Below are 15,448 nucleotides of genomic sequence, written 5' to 3' on the forward strand. Positions count from 1 at the left end.
GGAAACTTCTGGTCGTGCTGTCTGTGCCGACCTGCGGGAAGCATTTTCTATACTCGCAATTCCAGCTTCTCCCCCACTAATCTGCTATCGTTACGTTACCTTATCCTCTGATCTTTAAAAATAAGATCTCTTCCTCCAGTTTCAGGTGAAATAAGAATCCTTTCTTCAACCGCACTGCTTTCACCGCCATTATGGCACCATTTCTTCTTCCTCCTATCAGCAAACAGAAAACAGAAATCTTCAACTCATTTTACTGCATTACGGAGTACAAATTTTTAATTTAAAATGCATTCCGTAACGCTAAACACTAACAACTCCATGAATTTTAACAATCCCCCCACGCCTGCCGTCACTTATTTTGCCCTACACGCCCCAGGACCGCACCGCAGATCAATCACCATAACTCGAGAGCCCCGCCAACCCTCGCCCCTGCGGCGCCCACCCCGAACCATCTCAGTTCGAAACCTTTTCCCGCCCCCCCGCGCCGCAGACGCCCCGCGCCCCGCACGCCGGCGGGAACCGAACCCCCCGCGGCAGCGCGCGGGGCCGGAAGCCGCGGGGCAGCGCCCGTCGCCGCTCGCCGCCTTCCCGCGCTCCCGCAGCCGCCGGCCGCACCGGCGAGCGCTCCTCCCCCTCACCAAGCCCCGGCCCGGCGGCAGCGAACGCCTCCCCCGCCCCGCCCCGCCCGCGGCCTCCCCAGGCGAACGGGCCCCGGAGGAACACGCCGGGCCCGGGGCACGGAGCCCCCGCCGGGGAAGGGCCCCCCGGCCCGGCCGCCCGGCCCTCGCCGGGACCCGCTCCCGCAGGCGCCGCGCACCGCCCCGGCTCGGCCGCCCTCGCTCCCCGCCGGGCCCTCCGGCCGCCAGCCGGGCCCTCTCGCCGCGCGGCTCCGGCCGGAGCCCGGGCCGCCCCTCCCTCACCCGCCGCGGGCCCCGGGGCAGCCGGCGCCGGGCAGCCGCGGGCCGAGGCGCAGCGCCCGCCGCCCGGTGCTATTCACGATGGCACCAGCGCTGCTCCCGCCCCCTCTTCCCGGTGCTGCGGTCTCCAGTGACCTGAACAACAGGCTTCAGCCTGCGGCCAGCCCTGCAGCGGTCAGGCAGCCGCGTTAGATGATGGTTTCAGCTTCCTTTCCAGCCGGAATTATTCGATTATATTCTATTTCGAACTTTTGTAAGGGGTTGCGGGAAGATCCTGGTGATTTCACTCTTAGCAATTTCTTGGACAGGGACAAGAGTCCTTAGACATCACACAATCATAGAACCTTTTGGGTTGGAAGAAGCCTTTAAAGCTCATCAAGTCCAAACTCCTGCAATGAGCGGGGACATCTTCAGCTGGAGAAGTTTGCTCAGAGCCCAGTCCAACCCAGCCTTAACGGGTCCATGTCCTTCTTGTGCTGGGGCTCCAGAGCTGGATGCAGGATTCCAGGTAAGGTCTCACCAGGGCAGAGTAGAGGGGCAGAATCCCCTCCCTCACCCTGCTGGCCACCCTTTTTTGATGCAGCCCAGGACACGGTTGGCCTTCTGGGCTGCCAGCGCACACTGCTAGATCACGTCCAGCTTTTCATCCATCAGGACCCCCAAGTCCTTCTCCACAGGGCTGCTCTCAATTCCTTCATCCCCCAGCCTGTGTTGATAGCGGGGAGTTGCCCTGGCCCAGGTGCAGGACCTTGCAATTGGCCTTCTTGAACCTCATGAGGTTCACACAGGCCCACTTCTCCAGCTTGTCCAGGTCCCTCTGGACGGCATCCTGTCCTTGTGCCGTGTCAGCTGCACCACTCAGCTTGGTGTTGTCTGCAACCTTGCTCAGTGAGAACTCAATCTCACTAAGTCATTGATGAAAACATTAAACAGCGCCGGTCCCCGTGCAGACCCCTGAGGGACACCACTTGTCACCACTGTGCATTTGGACATCGAGCCATTGACCACCACCCTCTGGTTGCAACCTTCCAACCAACTCCTTATCTATCTGAATGGTCTACCCGTCAAATCCATACCTCCCCGATTTAGAGAGAAGGATGTTGTGGGGGACCGTGTCGAAGGCTTTACAGAAACCCAGGTAGATGACATCCCCTTGTCCGCTGATGCAGTCGCTCCACCATAGAAAGACCAACCACTAGGTTGGTGAGGCAGGACCTGCCCTTGGTGAAGCCATGCTGGCTGTCTCAAATCACCTCCCTGACCCCACCTGCCTTAGCATAGCTGCTAGGAGGATCTGTTCCATGATCTTCCCAGGCACAGAGGCGAGGCCAACAGGTCAGTAGTTCCCAGGGTCCTCCTTTCTACCCTTTTCAAAAAAGGGCACCATGTTTCCCATCCTCCAGTCACCAGGGACTTCATGTGATTGTCATCACCTTGCAAATATGATGGAGAGTGGCTTGGTAACTACAGCAGCCAATTTCCTCAGGACTCTGGGATGCATCTCATCAGGTCCCATAGACTTATGTCTGTTCAGGTTCCTCAGGTAGTCACGAACCTTTCCTCAGAGTGGGGGGGGCTTTGCCCCTCCGGTCCCCATCTTGCAGTCCATGGACTCGGGACAGGCAAGCAGAGAGGCTGCCAGTGAAGACTGAGCCAAAAAAAGTTGCTGAGTACCTCAGTCGTCTCCTCGTCTGTTGATACGGGGTCACCACTCTTGTTCATCAGGGGGGTACGCTTTCTTTAACCTTCCTTTTCTGGCTGACGTACCTGTAGAAGCCCTTCTGGTTATTCTGTGCATCCCTTGCCAAGTTCAGCTCCAGCCACGCCCTGGCCCTCCTGACCCCGTCCCTGCACAACCGGGCAGCATCCCTATACTCTTCCCAAGACACCTGTCCCTGCTTCCACTGCCAGGGCAGTTCCCTCTTGCCCTTTGGTCTGACCAGACGGTCTCGGCTCAGGCATGCCGGTCCCTTCCCTTCCTTAAAACTTCTCTAGAGACGCCGACCCTGCCCCGCACGCCGGAGCTGCCAGGAGCTCGCCAGCCCCACGGCACAGGTCCCCTCCAGACCCCGAGTGCCACGCCAGGAGCGCCGGGTCCAAAACCGACCCCCCCGAGCCGCAACGCAAAGCCAAGCCTGGGCCGAGCGACCAGCGAAGAGCTCGGATGCTCGCCGGCACGTCCACCGCCTCGCCGCAAAGACCCGGCCGAGGATGCCCACGCGTGGGCAACGCGCCCACGGGGACGAGCTCCGGCCCAGCACGCGGCCCCCCGGCCACGCACCCGCCGCAGGCAGAGCGTGTACCGCATTTCTCTGTGGAAGAGCTCGGCCTTACGCACGGGAAGAGAGGGAAATTCAGTCTGCCAACACCAGCACGGGGGCCAAAAAAACATGGGAGAGACTTCCCCCTGCCATCCCCTTCCCGAGACTTTTTTCTTTTTTAAAAAAGGCTGCGGCGTGCAGCATTAACAACAGCTTCCACAACACCAGCTCAAGGCACCGCGTACTGTACAGCGTTCGGTATTTCTTACTATAAGACAATAAGGAATTATCGACAACTGATAAGACAAAATAAGCTATAAAAAGTAACAATGTACAATCAAGATGGATTTCTTTTTTTTCCTTTAAAGGAGGCTTCTCTGGGGTGTCGCGGTGCCTGTGCTGGGGGTCTCCCCTCGCTGCTGCCCTGCTCCTCCCCACCCTGTGTGGTGGGACCAGGGGCACCCAGGGGAGAAGGCAGAGGCGGTTTTGGGGGGAGCACCCTCCCAACCCACCGACGCCGCTCGGCAGAAGGGCCGGGAAGGGCCAGAAAAGACGGTCCCTGCCCCAAGCTCCATCAACACCCGAGATCACCATGTCCCAAGCTCACTCACACACACCTCCCTGAAACAAAAAACAACAGATATTGCATAGTTTTGCTGTCAGCAGTCTTCAAACAAAAAGGAGAACTTTGTTTTGCTTTCAGAGACAGTGACTGCCCTCGGCTGAAGACCTGGGGGGAGTCTCTTCCCCGGCTCACAGCAAGCTCCCAAAGCCTTCCCCTGTGCACGCCATGGGCCGAGGCTGCTTTTTCAGAGTATAAAGCTCAAAGCATTCAGCTGGAAGGGAGAGGAGATCGCTAACGAAGGGGCACCCTCCCTCCCGGTGAGGCGCGGGGACGGCGGCGGGCGCAGCTCGGTGGCACGACGCGCGGCAGGCAGCGGGGCTTTGCCCCTCCGGCGTGGTGCCAGGGGGGGTTCGGACGAGCTGGAGGCCAGCCTGGCCCCCAGCACGGGCGCTGCTGGCTCACCCGGACAGATCCGGCCCCGCTCCGCAGAAACCAGCCAAGGGCCTCGTCCCAGTTCAGCACCCCCAGGCCCTCCCCCGCGAGCATTCCCTCCCTTCCCCAAAGCAAGCTCCGAGGAAAGCGTGACTCCATGCATGAACACACATGAACACGGATGCACACACATGAACACGCATGCCCAGCTCTCCCCAGCCGCCCGTCCCACCCTGCACTGCCGCCGCGACCCCAAACCCTCCGGCCCCGCATCCCGAGCCCTTCCCAAGCTGCTCCCCAGTGCCGTGGCCCTCGGGTGCTGCCGCCAGCCCGGCCGCTCGCCCACCGGCACATCCTGGGGCACTCGGCACCCTCGGCACCCCCAGACCCTCCGGCCACGGCAGCCTCGGGGACAGCTCGAAGCCACGCCAGGTCACACTGCCCTGCAACGAGTCCCAGTGCTCTTTAAAGGGGGGTCCTTCCCTTCCCACAGAGCACCCCGCTATTCCCGCAGGGGTAATATTTTCTGGCTGCTCCAGCCGCCCTGGAGACCTCATCCTGCCCTGCACCTCCACCAGCCACTGGTGAGCCCCCCCCTCCACAAACAGGGGTGCAACGCCCGACCCAGCGCAAGAGCACGGCCCCAGGCGCCTGAGCATCCCCCCGGCTCTGACCTTACCCCCAGGGAGCCGCCGGCCGGAGCGCGGGAGGAAAGGAAGACATTTCTCCATGCCCTGCAGAAAAGCACAGCTAGCAGTTTAAAAACATTTAAAAAAGAAAAAAAAAAAGAAAAAAAAGGGGTGAACAGCTTACTCTGAAAGCAGGCTGCCGAGGAGAGAGGGTGGCTCAGTGGGACGGGGAGCTGCTCCCTCGCTGGCACCGTCTCTCCCCGGCCCGAGCTGCTCCCTGCCCGCCGCAGCCCCTCGAAGCGCAGCCGGGGATGCCCCCGAGCACGGGACGGCGGGGGTCCCTGCGCCCGGGAGATGCCTCCCAGACCCCCGGGAGGGGGGGTTTGTGGGATCGACCCCAACATCGGAGAAAGACCCGCAGCTCCGAAGGGAGGGACGAGGTTAAAACGCAACTCCCGTTGTCGAAAACGCGACCGAGGGCCTTTTGTTCACAGCATGAAATGAGCTGAACTCGGCAAAGCGGCCTCGGATACAAAGAGTCCTTTGGTGTCAGGGAGGGAGGAAAAAATCTCAGAGCAGAAACCAAGAGTCGGGGAAACAAAAGTCCGTGTGTCAGTCAGATGTCCTGGGTGAAGCAACCTTAATGATTTAATACCTTAAAAAACAGATCTTCAAGAAACCCTCCCAACCCCAGACCTACAAGATCAGCAAAACCCTGGAAACCAGCCACAGGGACGAGTCCTGATCTTGTCACTAGCCAGAAATGGTGGGGGCTGGGGGGGGAGGGAAGAAAGAAGGAGGATGGGGGGGACGTGGGGTACAGCAGGTCCGAGGGGTGCAGCTCACGCTTGGTCAGCCACCACGACCACGGGGGCTACCAGGTGCTGCCCAGCAGCCACCGCCTTGACCAGGTTGCACTTCTGCCGCTGCTTGGCCACCAGCTTGGACTCAGGAGGGGGTAGAGCTGCATGGCCCATGAGGTAGCACTGATGGTGACGGGCCGTGCTTCCTCCTCCGCCTCCTCTTCCTCATCCTTGTCACACCATGTCAGCTGGCGGCTGACGGCGACGGCCTCTGCGGCGAAGGAGGTGAGCTCTTTGGCACTGCTCTTCCTGCGGGGAGAAAGCGGCTCAGGGTGGGATGCGGGGGGCTGCAGGGAGGTTGGGGGGCAAATATCGGGGTGTCCCCTCACGCGCATGCCACGCCAGATGGGTCAGGCACCAAAAACACGGCTCCAGCCCGAATCACGTGCAGCAACAGCTGCCCAGATGGCGAGAGCCGCAGCCAAGCAGAGCTGAGAGCAGCTCACTGGGGAGAGGAGCCAGGATTTGGGGGGCTGGAATGTGTCCCCCACCCCCACCCCAGGGCCACCCACGCTCACCTCTGCAAGATGATGGGGGTCAGCAGGGTGTTATCCAGGGCACACTGCAACGAAACGCAGCCAGGTCAGAGCCAAGCACCCCGCAATGGGGTGTCCCCCCACCCCGGCATTGGGGAGTGGAGGGGGGGAGGGGGGGGCAGCAGCACTCACCCCCTGCACCCAGGGGTGCTCCAGGACCTGGGCCGCACTGAGCCGCTTCTTGGCATCTGTCACCAGCAGCCTGGAAATGAGATCTTTGGCCCCAGAGGAGATGTGCGCCCAGTCCTTGTCAGGAAACTCGTACTTCCCTTCCTGGATGCTCTCCAAGAGCATCTCCTGGGTGGGGGGGTAAATAAAAAAGGGGCTGAGCTGGGAGGGGTGCTGCCAAACCAGCCGCAGGTTTCGGCACTGCCGGGGTCCGCCACGCACCTCGCAGGTGTAGCACGCCTGGCCGCTGTCCCAGTCGCAGTCGGAGCCGCAGCGGCCCACGAAGGGGGGGTACCCGCTCAGCATGAAGTACAGGACGACGCCCAGGCTCCACAGGTCGCAGCGCTTGTCGTAGGTGGGCATCTCCTCGTAACCGTATAAAGTTTCCACCACCTCCGGGGCCATGTACTCGGGGGTGCCGCACTGCGGGGAGAGGCGGGGGTGAGCCCCAAAGGACAGGGGAGCGATGGGGCAGAGCTGAGAGACGGGGACGGGGGGGTGTCTGCCAGAACTAAGGGGCTACCCCCTCCAAAATGAGGGTGCAGACACGGCCGCTTCCCGGGTTTGGTCCTGGCAGGGCAGATCATCCCGGCCAGGTTTCCCATCGCCACGCGGGGGATGTCACAGCCCTGCCACCCCAAAAAAAATAAAACCCTAAAGGGGTGCAACACCCCCCCGGACCACCCCCCAGCACTGCCACCACTGGGCCGGCTCAGCGGGGCAGCGTCCGTCCCATCGCCCGGGACACGGCGGGCGGGCGGCGGGGACGGAGCCGGCTCTGCCTGTTCCCCCGCCTGACGCGGGCAGGGCCGCCGCAGCGGGCGCCGGATCCGGGTGCCGGAGGAGTTAACGCTGGCGCGAGGCGAGAGCCAGCGGTCCCGTTCCCCCATGGTTCCCCCACGGCTCCCGGGGCTCTGGGGCTTTCCAGCGCACGTGACCCGACCCGCAGCCCGCACCACCTCGTGACCAGGGGAGAGCAGAGCTGCAGCCAGCAGATAATCACCCCGTAACATAACGAGAGGCCTCCAAACGAGACGCCTCGCCGGCCTCGGCAGCTGATGCCACCGCAAGAAGAAGAAAAACACCCACGCAAGCCCAACCCGCAGCAACCCTGCATGGGCTTCCACCCGGCAGGGACCACAGCACCCACCCCCCTCTGCCCCCGCTGCTGAGAACGGGAAACTCGGGACACCTCAGAAATTCAGGTCCTCCCCCTGGGGGAGGGGAAACGCGGAGGAACAAGGGGGGGGGGGTGTTTTGGCCCCCCCTCTGCTGTTGGGCACCCCGCGTGGGCCAGGGTCTGCCCCCCCCCAGCACGTGAGCACCCTGGAAACACCGTGAGCACCCCGAAAACAGCGGGGCACAGGGCAACACCTGCACGGGGGGGGGCCCTGCTGCTGGTGATAAGGGGAGCACGGCTTTCTGCAGGGGGGGGCAGGCTTGGTATGTGCCCCCCCCCAAATGTGAGACAGTTCCTTGCAACGCAGGGGCACCCCAGAAGCTTTCCGGGTGCCCACCCTGCAGGGGCTGCACCGCACGCAAGCAGCCCCAGCCCCCTCTCACCCACAACCGGAGTGGGGGGGATCACGGTGGCCCCCCCAGCCCCTCGCCTGACCCACTTCTCCCCAAAAGCGCAGCCTCCGTGCAGCTGCCTCCGCCGGGGCCGGCTGTTGCTAAGGCTCACGGCAGCCCGGGCTCTGCGCCAGCCCCCCCTGCGCTGCCCGGCCCCCCCGCGTTACAGAACCGCATCTCGCCCACCGCCGCCGAGGGGGCTCCTGCAGTGACGGGAGTGACGAGCAGCGGGGGGCTGCACACAGCCCCAAAGCCTGGGGGAGCCCCACCAGGGACATTCCCCCCTCCATGGACATTCCACAACACCCACCCCCCCCCCAAGCACCCCCCCCATCAACATTATACCCCCCCTGCCCCATGGTCTGCACGCTTACCGGCGAGAGCAGCTCCGGGGTGGAAATGGGGGAGCAATTCCCCTTCAGTTTGATGCCACTTGCCAGGCCGAAGTCACAGATCTTCACTGGGGAGACCTGGGGAGGGGGGGAGCAGCGGTCAGTGACCCCCCCCAGCAGCCCCCGGGTACCCTCAGCCCCGCGTTCGCGCCCCAGCTGCCGCAGCAGCATCCCCCGCGGGGAACCAGGGCCCCCCCAGCCCCGGCACCACCCCCTGCTCCCCGCTCACCTGGTCCAGGCGCTCGCACAGAATATTTCCCGGTTTTAGATCCCTGTGAGCAATTCCTGGGAGGGGGGAGAAGAGGCGATGAGTGGAAAAGCCTGCCCCCCCCTCCCCCCAAGATTTCCACAGCAGAAGGTCTGGGGGCGGCGCAGGGACCTCTCCCTCCCCACCCCAAATCACCGCCCGCGTCATGGCGAAGGGCACAAATTGCTGCTGGCCCCGAGTCCCGGCCAAACCGGAGGAGCAGACTCCGCACCGCGACAACACGACGCAGCCGGGCCTGACCCTGCGCGCCCGCGGCCGGCACCGGCCCCTGCTCCCCGGGCAGGAGGGGGGGGCAGCACCCCCCGGCTGGGGGGGGCACGGCTGCACCCCGGGGTGGCTCGGCTCACCTCTGCTGTGCAAAAAGTGCAGGGCGCTGGCGATGTCCCGCACCACCGTGCTGGCCTCCAGCTCGTTCAAGCGGCTTCTCTGTTGGATGTGGGTCAGGATGGAGCCTGCGGCCGGGCGAGAGCGGAGTGGGAGCTCGTGGGTGTTGGGGGGGCTCCTGCCGCCCCCGCTCCCCCCGCCCCGGCACCGCACTCACCTCCCCTCATCTTCTCAAGCACCAGGTAAAACCTCTCCTCCTCCTCGAAGAACTCGATCAGCTGCAGGATGTTCCTGCGGGGACAGCGGCGTCAGCCTGGCATCCCCCCAAAAAGATCGCGGGGTCCCCCCCTCCCCGCAGCCCCCCACCCCACACGGCTCCCCGGGGCAGGGCCAACGGAGGAGAAAATCGGGTTTCCAGCGACTGAAACCACGCGGCTGGGGCCCCCGGCCACATTCCAGTGGGGAGAGGGGCTTCCAGCGCCGGGCCCCGCTCCCTAATTGCTCGCAGACCCTCCTGGCTCGCTCGCCCCGCTCCAGAAACTGCCCCGCTCAGCAGCTCTCCGCGGCGGGACGGCGAACGCCGCGGCGGCAGCTCGGCTCGCCCCTCGGCACTGCTCCAACTCGGCCGCCGTGGCCCCGTCGTCATGGCAAGCGGCTCCACGTCGCCTCGGGATGCTCCCGGCGAGGCCACGCAGAGGGAGAGCCGCGCAGGAGGGCGGCCTGCCTGCCGCCCATGGGTGTCTCGAGCGCCAGCCCGGTCTCAGCCCGCGCCCTGTGCCACGGTGGGGGATGGGGACGGCGGCTGCCCTGCGGTACCTGTGTCCCTGGCACAGATTCAGCATCGCCACCTCCCGTAAGACCCCGCTGCAGACGTCGCCCTGGCGCTTCTCGATGATCTGCAAGGCAAAGCGGGCGAGACTCAGGGAGAGGCACCGCTGCTGGGGAGGGACCGGGGCCGGCAGCCACCGCGCCCCAACCCACCCGGCGCTGGGGACCCCCGGGGCCGGGCAGAGGCAGGCGGGGGGTGCCCGAAGGGGTTAAAGAAGCAGAACAGGCTGTTCCCGGCAGCAGGGCCAAGCCGCTCCCTCCCGGGGCCCGCAGCCAAGGCGAGCTCTGCGGCCGAGCCCCGGCGCAGCCGCCCCGGCAGCGGAGCACGGCCCTTCGCCCCGCTGGGCGCTGGCACAGTGGGTGCCTGGTGGACGTGCCATGGGGTGAGCAGGGGGTCTCCACCCGCAGGGGAGAGCTGGGTGGTCTCACTGACCCCCAGCCCTTTGGGGCACACTGAACACCCAACCACCATGCAGCCCTCCCCCTGCCTCAGTTTCCCTCCTTGGGCACCCAAAAGCACCCCGGGGCAACAGGGGAAGCCAAGTGCCCCTTGCGTTTGGACACAGGGCCTGTCCCAGCCCCCCCACGCCGTGACTGGGAGCCTGTGGGGTGCAGGGTCGCGGCACCACCATCCCCAGCCCCAAAAAGCAGCTGGCTCACCCTGACCCCTCTAGTGTTCGCGGGGGCACGAAGACCTCCCTGGGGCTGGCCACCCTGCCGCACCACATGCCCCTGCTTGCCCCAAGTCCCTAGACGCGGCGCAAGCGTTAATTTAATCTCGTGTCTGCCCTAATTTACAGGGATAGGAGCGTGGCTAAGGGGGTTGACCAAGGTCCTGCAGCTGGGCGGTGGCAGAGGACAGCGTGCCACCTGCGTGGCCTGGCCCTGCCCCGCTCCTGCCCCTCTCCATCCCCTCTACCCCGTGAAACTGTCGTCCTGTGCCAGCTCCGCACAGCCAGGAGAGCCAGGAGCCCAGGATGTGGAGGGCAGAAGGGGAAACTGAGACAGGGGGTGGGCAGGAGCCGGCTCTGCAGCCCCAAGCCGCAGAGCTTTACCTTCACTGCGTACTCCTTGTTGGTGACGAGGTTAACGCAGGACTGGACTCTGCCTTGGGCCCCTTCTCCCAGCACCTCGTCGCACAGCCAGTAAACATCTGGCAGGAGAGAGGGCGCCTGAGCTGCCGGCCCCACCGCGGCACGGGACACCACGGCTGTCCCCGAGCCTGGGGACACCAGGAGGGCCCCAGCCCTGCCGCAGCCCGGGGGGGGACCCCTGGGGTCCCTGGGCAGCCCCGCTCACCTTCGAACCTGCCGGAGAAGCTGTCGGTGGCTCTGCAGTGCTGCTTCTTGTTCCTTTTCTTGGTGCTGGGGATGTCGATGGGCTGACTCAAAGGCACATCTGCGCCGGAGCAAAGCCACTGGCCTGAGTCACCCCCAGCCACCCTGCGCTCCCCCCAGCATCGCCACCCCCGGGGCAGCCCCTCAACGCCTTCGAGGGAATGCAGAGGGCCGACATCCCGAGGTCCAGGGCACTCGAAGACGGGCTCCAGGTCAAACGCCAGCTCGAAGGGGTTTTGTTCCTGCAAGGGCCAAGAACACGAGTGAGACGGCAGTCGCTGGACCAGCCGCCGCCGCCCACCCGGTCCAGGCACGCCGCTGGCCTTGGCACACGCTCTGCTCGTGCAGGGCACCGGCTCACGGCCCTGCTGCCAGAGGGATGCAGCAGAGCCGGAGGAAGAGGAGGAGGAGGAGGAGGAGGAGGAAGGGTTTGACCACGTCTCCTGCCGGGGATGTTGCCGCGGGGTCATGCCTCTGTGCCAGCAGCCCCAGGCCGGCACGCGGGCGATGATGAGAGGGACTGGGGCTGCGCGTACCAACCCAGCCCCGAATATCCACCCTGACCTGAACTACAGCGAGGGGGGGAGGAAGAAGAGCCACAGGGCAGGACGGGCTCCGGAGCCACCGCACCGCGTCCTCCCGCCTCCCCGCAAGGTCACGGGGGGCCGGAGCCCACTCAGCGCCGCTCCGGTGAGCGCCGTGCCCGTGGCTGCGTGATGCCCGTGACCTGGCAGGATCGGGCCCCGCTCCCAACCCTCCCTGCACCCCGCATGGGTGATGGGTGTGGGAACCACTGCCTCCCCCACCCCAAACCCAGCGCCTCCGCCCCCAGCACCCCAAAGGGGACATGGGGAACTTCAGCCCCCCCCGAGCCACCCCACCGCGGGACGGGGCAGTGCTGGGGGCACCCGGCCGCGAGGCGAAAGGGCCCCGTCCTCCGCGGGGTTACGAAATCTGTTTGGGTGGAGGCAGCAGCTCCCGGCGGCGTTCCCCAACCCGCCCCGGTGCCCCGGTGCCCAGGCCGGCTGCCAGCCCCAGCGCGGCGCGGGAGCAGCCAGCCCCGGCCACCGCCGCCAGAAACAGCCCGAGAGCGCCTGTTTGCTGCCGGGGCGGCTCTCGAGGGGCCGGGGGGTCCCCATCGCGGTGCGGGGATGCCACGAGCATCTCCCCCCAACCAAGCACCACTCCTGATGCCTGAAAACGCTCCTGCGCAGCGTTTGGCCAGATTCCCCCCTCACCCCCCTAAAAAAAGACAGTATCAGGGTTTGCGGAGTGCGGTGTCACCCTCCAGCCCCCCCCAAGGCCCCCATGTCATGGCGGGGATGAGCGGCTCGGGCCCAAGTCCCTGCACCGCGGGCAGGATGAGGCCTCCCGGGGGGGCACCAGGGGTGTACACGGGGGACAGGGGGCCCTGCCCGCTGCCGCAGCACCGGCGCACAAAAGGTTTGGGGGATGGGACACACAGGGCAGACGCTGCGCGGCGGCTCCGGCAGCGCATCCGAGGTGTCCCCCGTGTCCCCCCCGTCCTGGTCCCCAACCACCCGGGGTGGGGGAACGTAGGGGGGGGATGGAGGGGGGGATGGAGGGGGGAGCCCAAACCCCAGCCAGAAGTCCTCAGAGCAGGATTAGGTGTCAGCTAAAATAAGCCGGGCAGGTTTCGGGTGAGGTCCCAGCATCCCTCGCAGCCCCGGGAGCCAAACTAAACAAAGCTCCCACGAAGGTGCCCGGCTGACGAGAGCCAGCGTTTGGGGGACCCAGACCCCCCCCTCGCACCCCCCTCGCCTGACAGTGACCGGGAGGGACGGGGGTCCTGGTGCCCTGGCTGCAGACCCCCTGCCAGGATCTGGCCCTCGCACAACAGGTCCCAGGCTGGGCCCGGCAGCCCCCCACCCCCTGCTCGCAGACGTGCGGTGAATGAGTGCAGCTGGGGGGGGGGGGGAACATGCAGCCCACCCGCTGACCCACCCCACGGGGGACACCCGTGGGAGCTGCAGCGGGGTGAGCAAAGCCTTGCTGCGGGGGGGGGGGGGGGGGTGTGTGTGGGGTGTCTGACCCCCCCTCGGGGAGCACCCCGACCACCGGGCCGGCGGGACATGGGGGTCCTGCGGCCCGGGTTGGGTGGCATCACCCTGGGCGCTCCCCTCTCTCCTCGGGGGGGGGGGGGAAGGGGGAGGTCGCTGATGTGTGTCCGTGCCCCCCCCCCCCACTCCGGGCAGGGGATCCAACCGCCGCGGACCCGCACCCCAACCCCGCACTCTCCCATCCCCCCCCGGAGCACCCCAAACCCCTACCCCCTCCGGAGCATCACGGGGGCGGGGAGCACCCCCTTACCTTGAAGGAGCGGTGGAAACCGGGGATCTCAGATTCCTTCTGCACCACCTTGCTGCGGGCGGGGGGAAGGGAGAAACAAGGGAGGGGTGCGGGGTAGGAAAAAGCCCAACCAACCAACCAACAAAAACAGGAAAATAAACCAGGAGGGGGGGGAGGGATGCGGAGGGGCGGGCAGAGGCATCGGGGGGGGGCCGAGGGTAGGCCGAGACCTGTGGAGAGAGGAGCCCGGGGGGGCGGGTGTCAGGGGGCTGTGGCCCGCACGGGGCCCGCACGGAGCCCCCCTGGTCCCAAAACCCCCCCGGCGCTCACCGGCCCCGCAGAGCCGCCGCTGCCGGGGGTACCGCAGCCCGCTCCGCTCCGCATCGCTCCGCACCGCCGGGAGGGGACGTGCCCCCGCCCCCCCCCCCGCAGCTTTATGGCGGCGGCTCCGCCCCCCCGCCCCGCCCCCACTGTGTGACACCGCCCCCCCGCGGGGACACACCACCACCCCACCCCCCACGCTGCGCCCAGGGGCGGGGACCCCCACAGCCCCCCCCCCGGCTGCACCAGGCGGGGTGCGGGGAGCCCCACAGACACCCCCCGGGTTCCCCCCTCCCCACAGCCCACACATGTCACGAGCGGGGCGGTGCTCAGCCGCGAGGCCTGCGCGCGGCAGGGGGTCACAGCACAGCCCCCCCCACCGCGGCCCCACCCCGGCTGGGTGGCACCGTGGGAGCCTGTCACGGCGCGGGTGTCCCCCCCCCTCCCCTCCCCCCACCCCACGTATCGCTTGACGCCGACCCGGGCTCAGAACGCACGCGCCGAGCGGCGGCGCCTCGGCCAATGGCTGCGCATGACGTCACCGCCTGCACCGCCTATTGGCTGCTCGCCCCCTCCCGAGCCGCCATCGCCCCGCCCCCCCGTGCCCCGCCCCTCCCGGGCACCGCGTCACGCTCCGCCCCCCTCCCCGCAGTTCGGGTGTGCCCCCCCCCCCCCCAAAGTGCCGGTGGGGCCAGAGCGGGGGGGTCGGGACCCCCCAAGCCCCCCCAAATCCCGCCCCCCTCGCAGCCGGGGCAATCAGCGCCCTGCTCTACATTAGCGCTGCTAACGAGGGCGCCCCAATTAGCTACACTCCTGCTAATGCACCCCAGGATGCCATTGGCCTTCTTGGCAGCCAGGGCACGCTGCTGGCTCATGGTCAGCCTGTCGTCCACCAGGACACCCAGGTCCCTCTCCGCAGAGCTGCTCTCCAGCAGGGCCGCCCCAGCCTGTACTGGTGCATGGGGTTGTTCCTCCCCAGCTGCAGGACCCTGCATTTGCCTTTGTTGAACCTCATCAGGTTCCTCTCTGCCCACCTCTCCAGCCTGTCCAGGTCTCGCTGAATGGCAGCACAGCCTGCTGGTGTACCCACCACTCCTCCCAGTTTGGTGTCATCAGCAAACTTGCTGAGGGTACACTCTAACTCTTCATCCGGGTCACTGATGAAGAAGTTAAACAAGGCTGGGCCCAGTGCTGACCCCTGGGGCACACCGCTAGTTACCGGCCTCCAACCAGACTCAGCGCCGCTGATGACAACCCCCTGAACTCTGCCATTCAGCCAGTTCTCAATCCACCTCACCGACCACTCGTCCAGCCCACACTGCCTGAGCTTCCCTAGGAGGATGTGATGGGAGACTGTGTCGAAAGCCTTGCTGAAGTCGAGGCAGACAACACCCACGGCTCTCCCCTCCTCTACCCAACCAGTCGTGCCATCGTAGAAAGCTCCCTGCACGCTCCTGGCCTGTCTGCACACTCACTGCACGCTTAATGCACACTTACCGCATGCTCCTTGCATGGTCACTGCTCACGCTCCACGCTCACGACTTGCTCCCTGTGCACGCCTGGCCTCTCTGCACACTCCCTGCACGCTCCCTGCACACTCAACTGAACCACGGAACCACGGAATGTTTGGGGGTTGCCAGGGCGCTCTGTGAGTCACGGAATCACGGAATGTTCGGGGTTGGAAGGGACCTCTGTGGGTCACGGAATCACGGAATGTTTGGGGGT

General features: G+C 65.9%; 1 protein-coding gene across 1 annotated transcript in view; it reads right to left on the reverse strand.

Moving 5' to 3' along the window:
• Window positions 1-5,394: 5,394 nt before the first annotated feature.
• LOC142360043 (MAP kinase-interacting serine/threonine-protein kinase 2-like) overlaps window positions 5,395-15,448 on the reverse strand; it is a 40,012-nt gene continuing 29,958 nt past the window's right edge. The window contains 14 exon segments of the mRNA XM_075412341.1: window positions 5,395-5,765; window positions 5,768-5,916; window positions 6,186-6,229; window positions 6,336-6,500; window positions 6,594-6,794; window positions 8,318-8,413; window positions 8,565-8,620; window positions 8,951-9,055; window positions 9,145-9,218; window positions 9,744-9,823; window positions 10,811-10,908; window positions 11,055-11,202; window positions 11,296-11,334; window positions 13,424-13,475. Of these exon segments, the coding sequence (XP_075268456.1) occupies window positions 5,647-5,765; window positions 5,768-5,916; window positions 6,186-6,229; window positions 6,336-6,500; window positions 6,594-6,794; window positions 8,318-8,413; window positions 8,565-8,620; window positions 8,951-9,055; window positions 9,145-9,218; window positions 9,744-9,823; window positions 10,811-10,908; window positions 11,055-11,202; window positions 11,296-11,334; window positions 13,424-13,475 (1,426 nt within the window). The 3' untranslated portion in view covers window positions 5,395-5,646.

The sequence above is a fragment of the Opisthocomus hoazin genome, unplaced genomic scaffold (genome assembly GCF_030867145.1).
Source record: "Opisthocomus hoazin isolate bOpiHoa1 unplaced genomic scaffold, bOpiHoa1.hap1 HAP1_SCAFFOLD_56, whole genome shotgun sequence".
In the NCBI taxonomy this organism is placed as follows: domain Eukaryota; kingdom Metazoa; phylum Chordata; class Aves; order Opisthocomiformes; family Opisthocomidae; genus Opisthocomus; species Opisthocomus hoazin.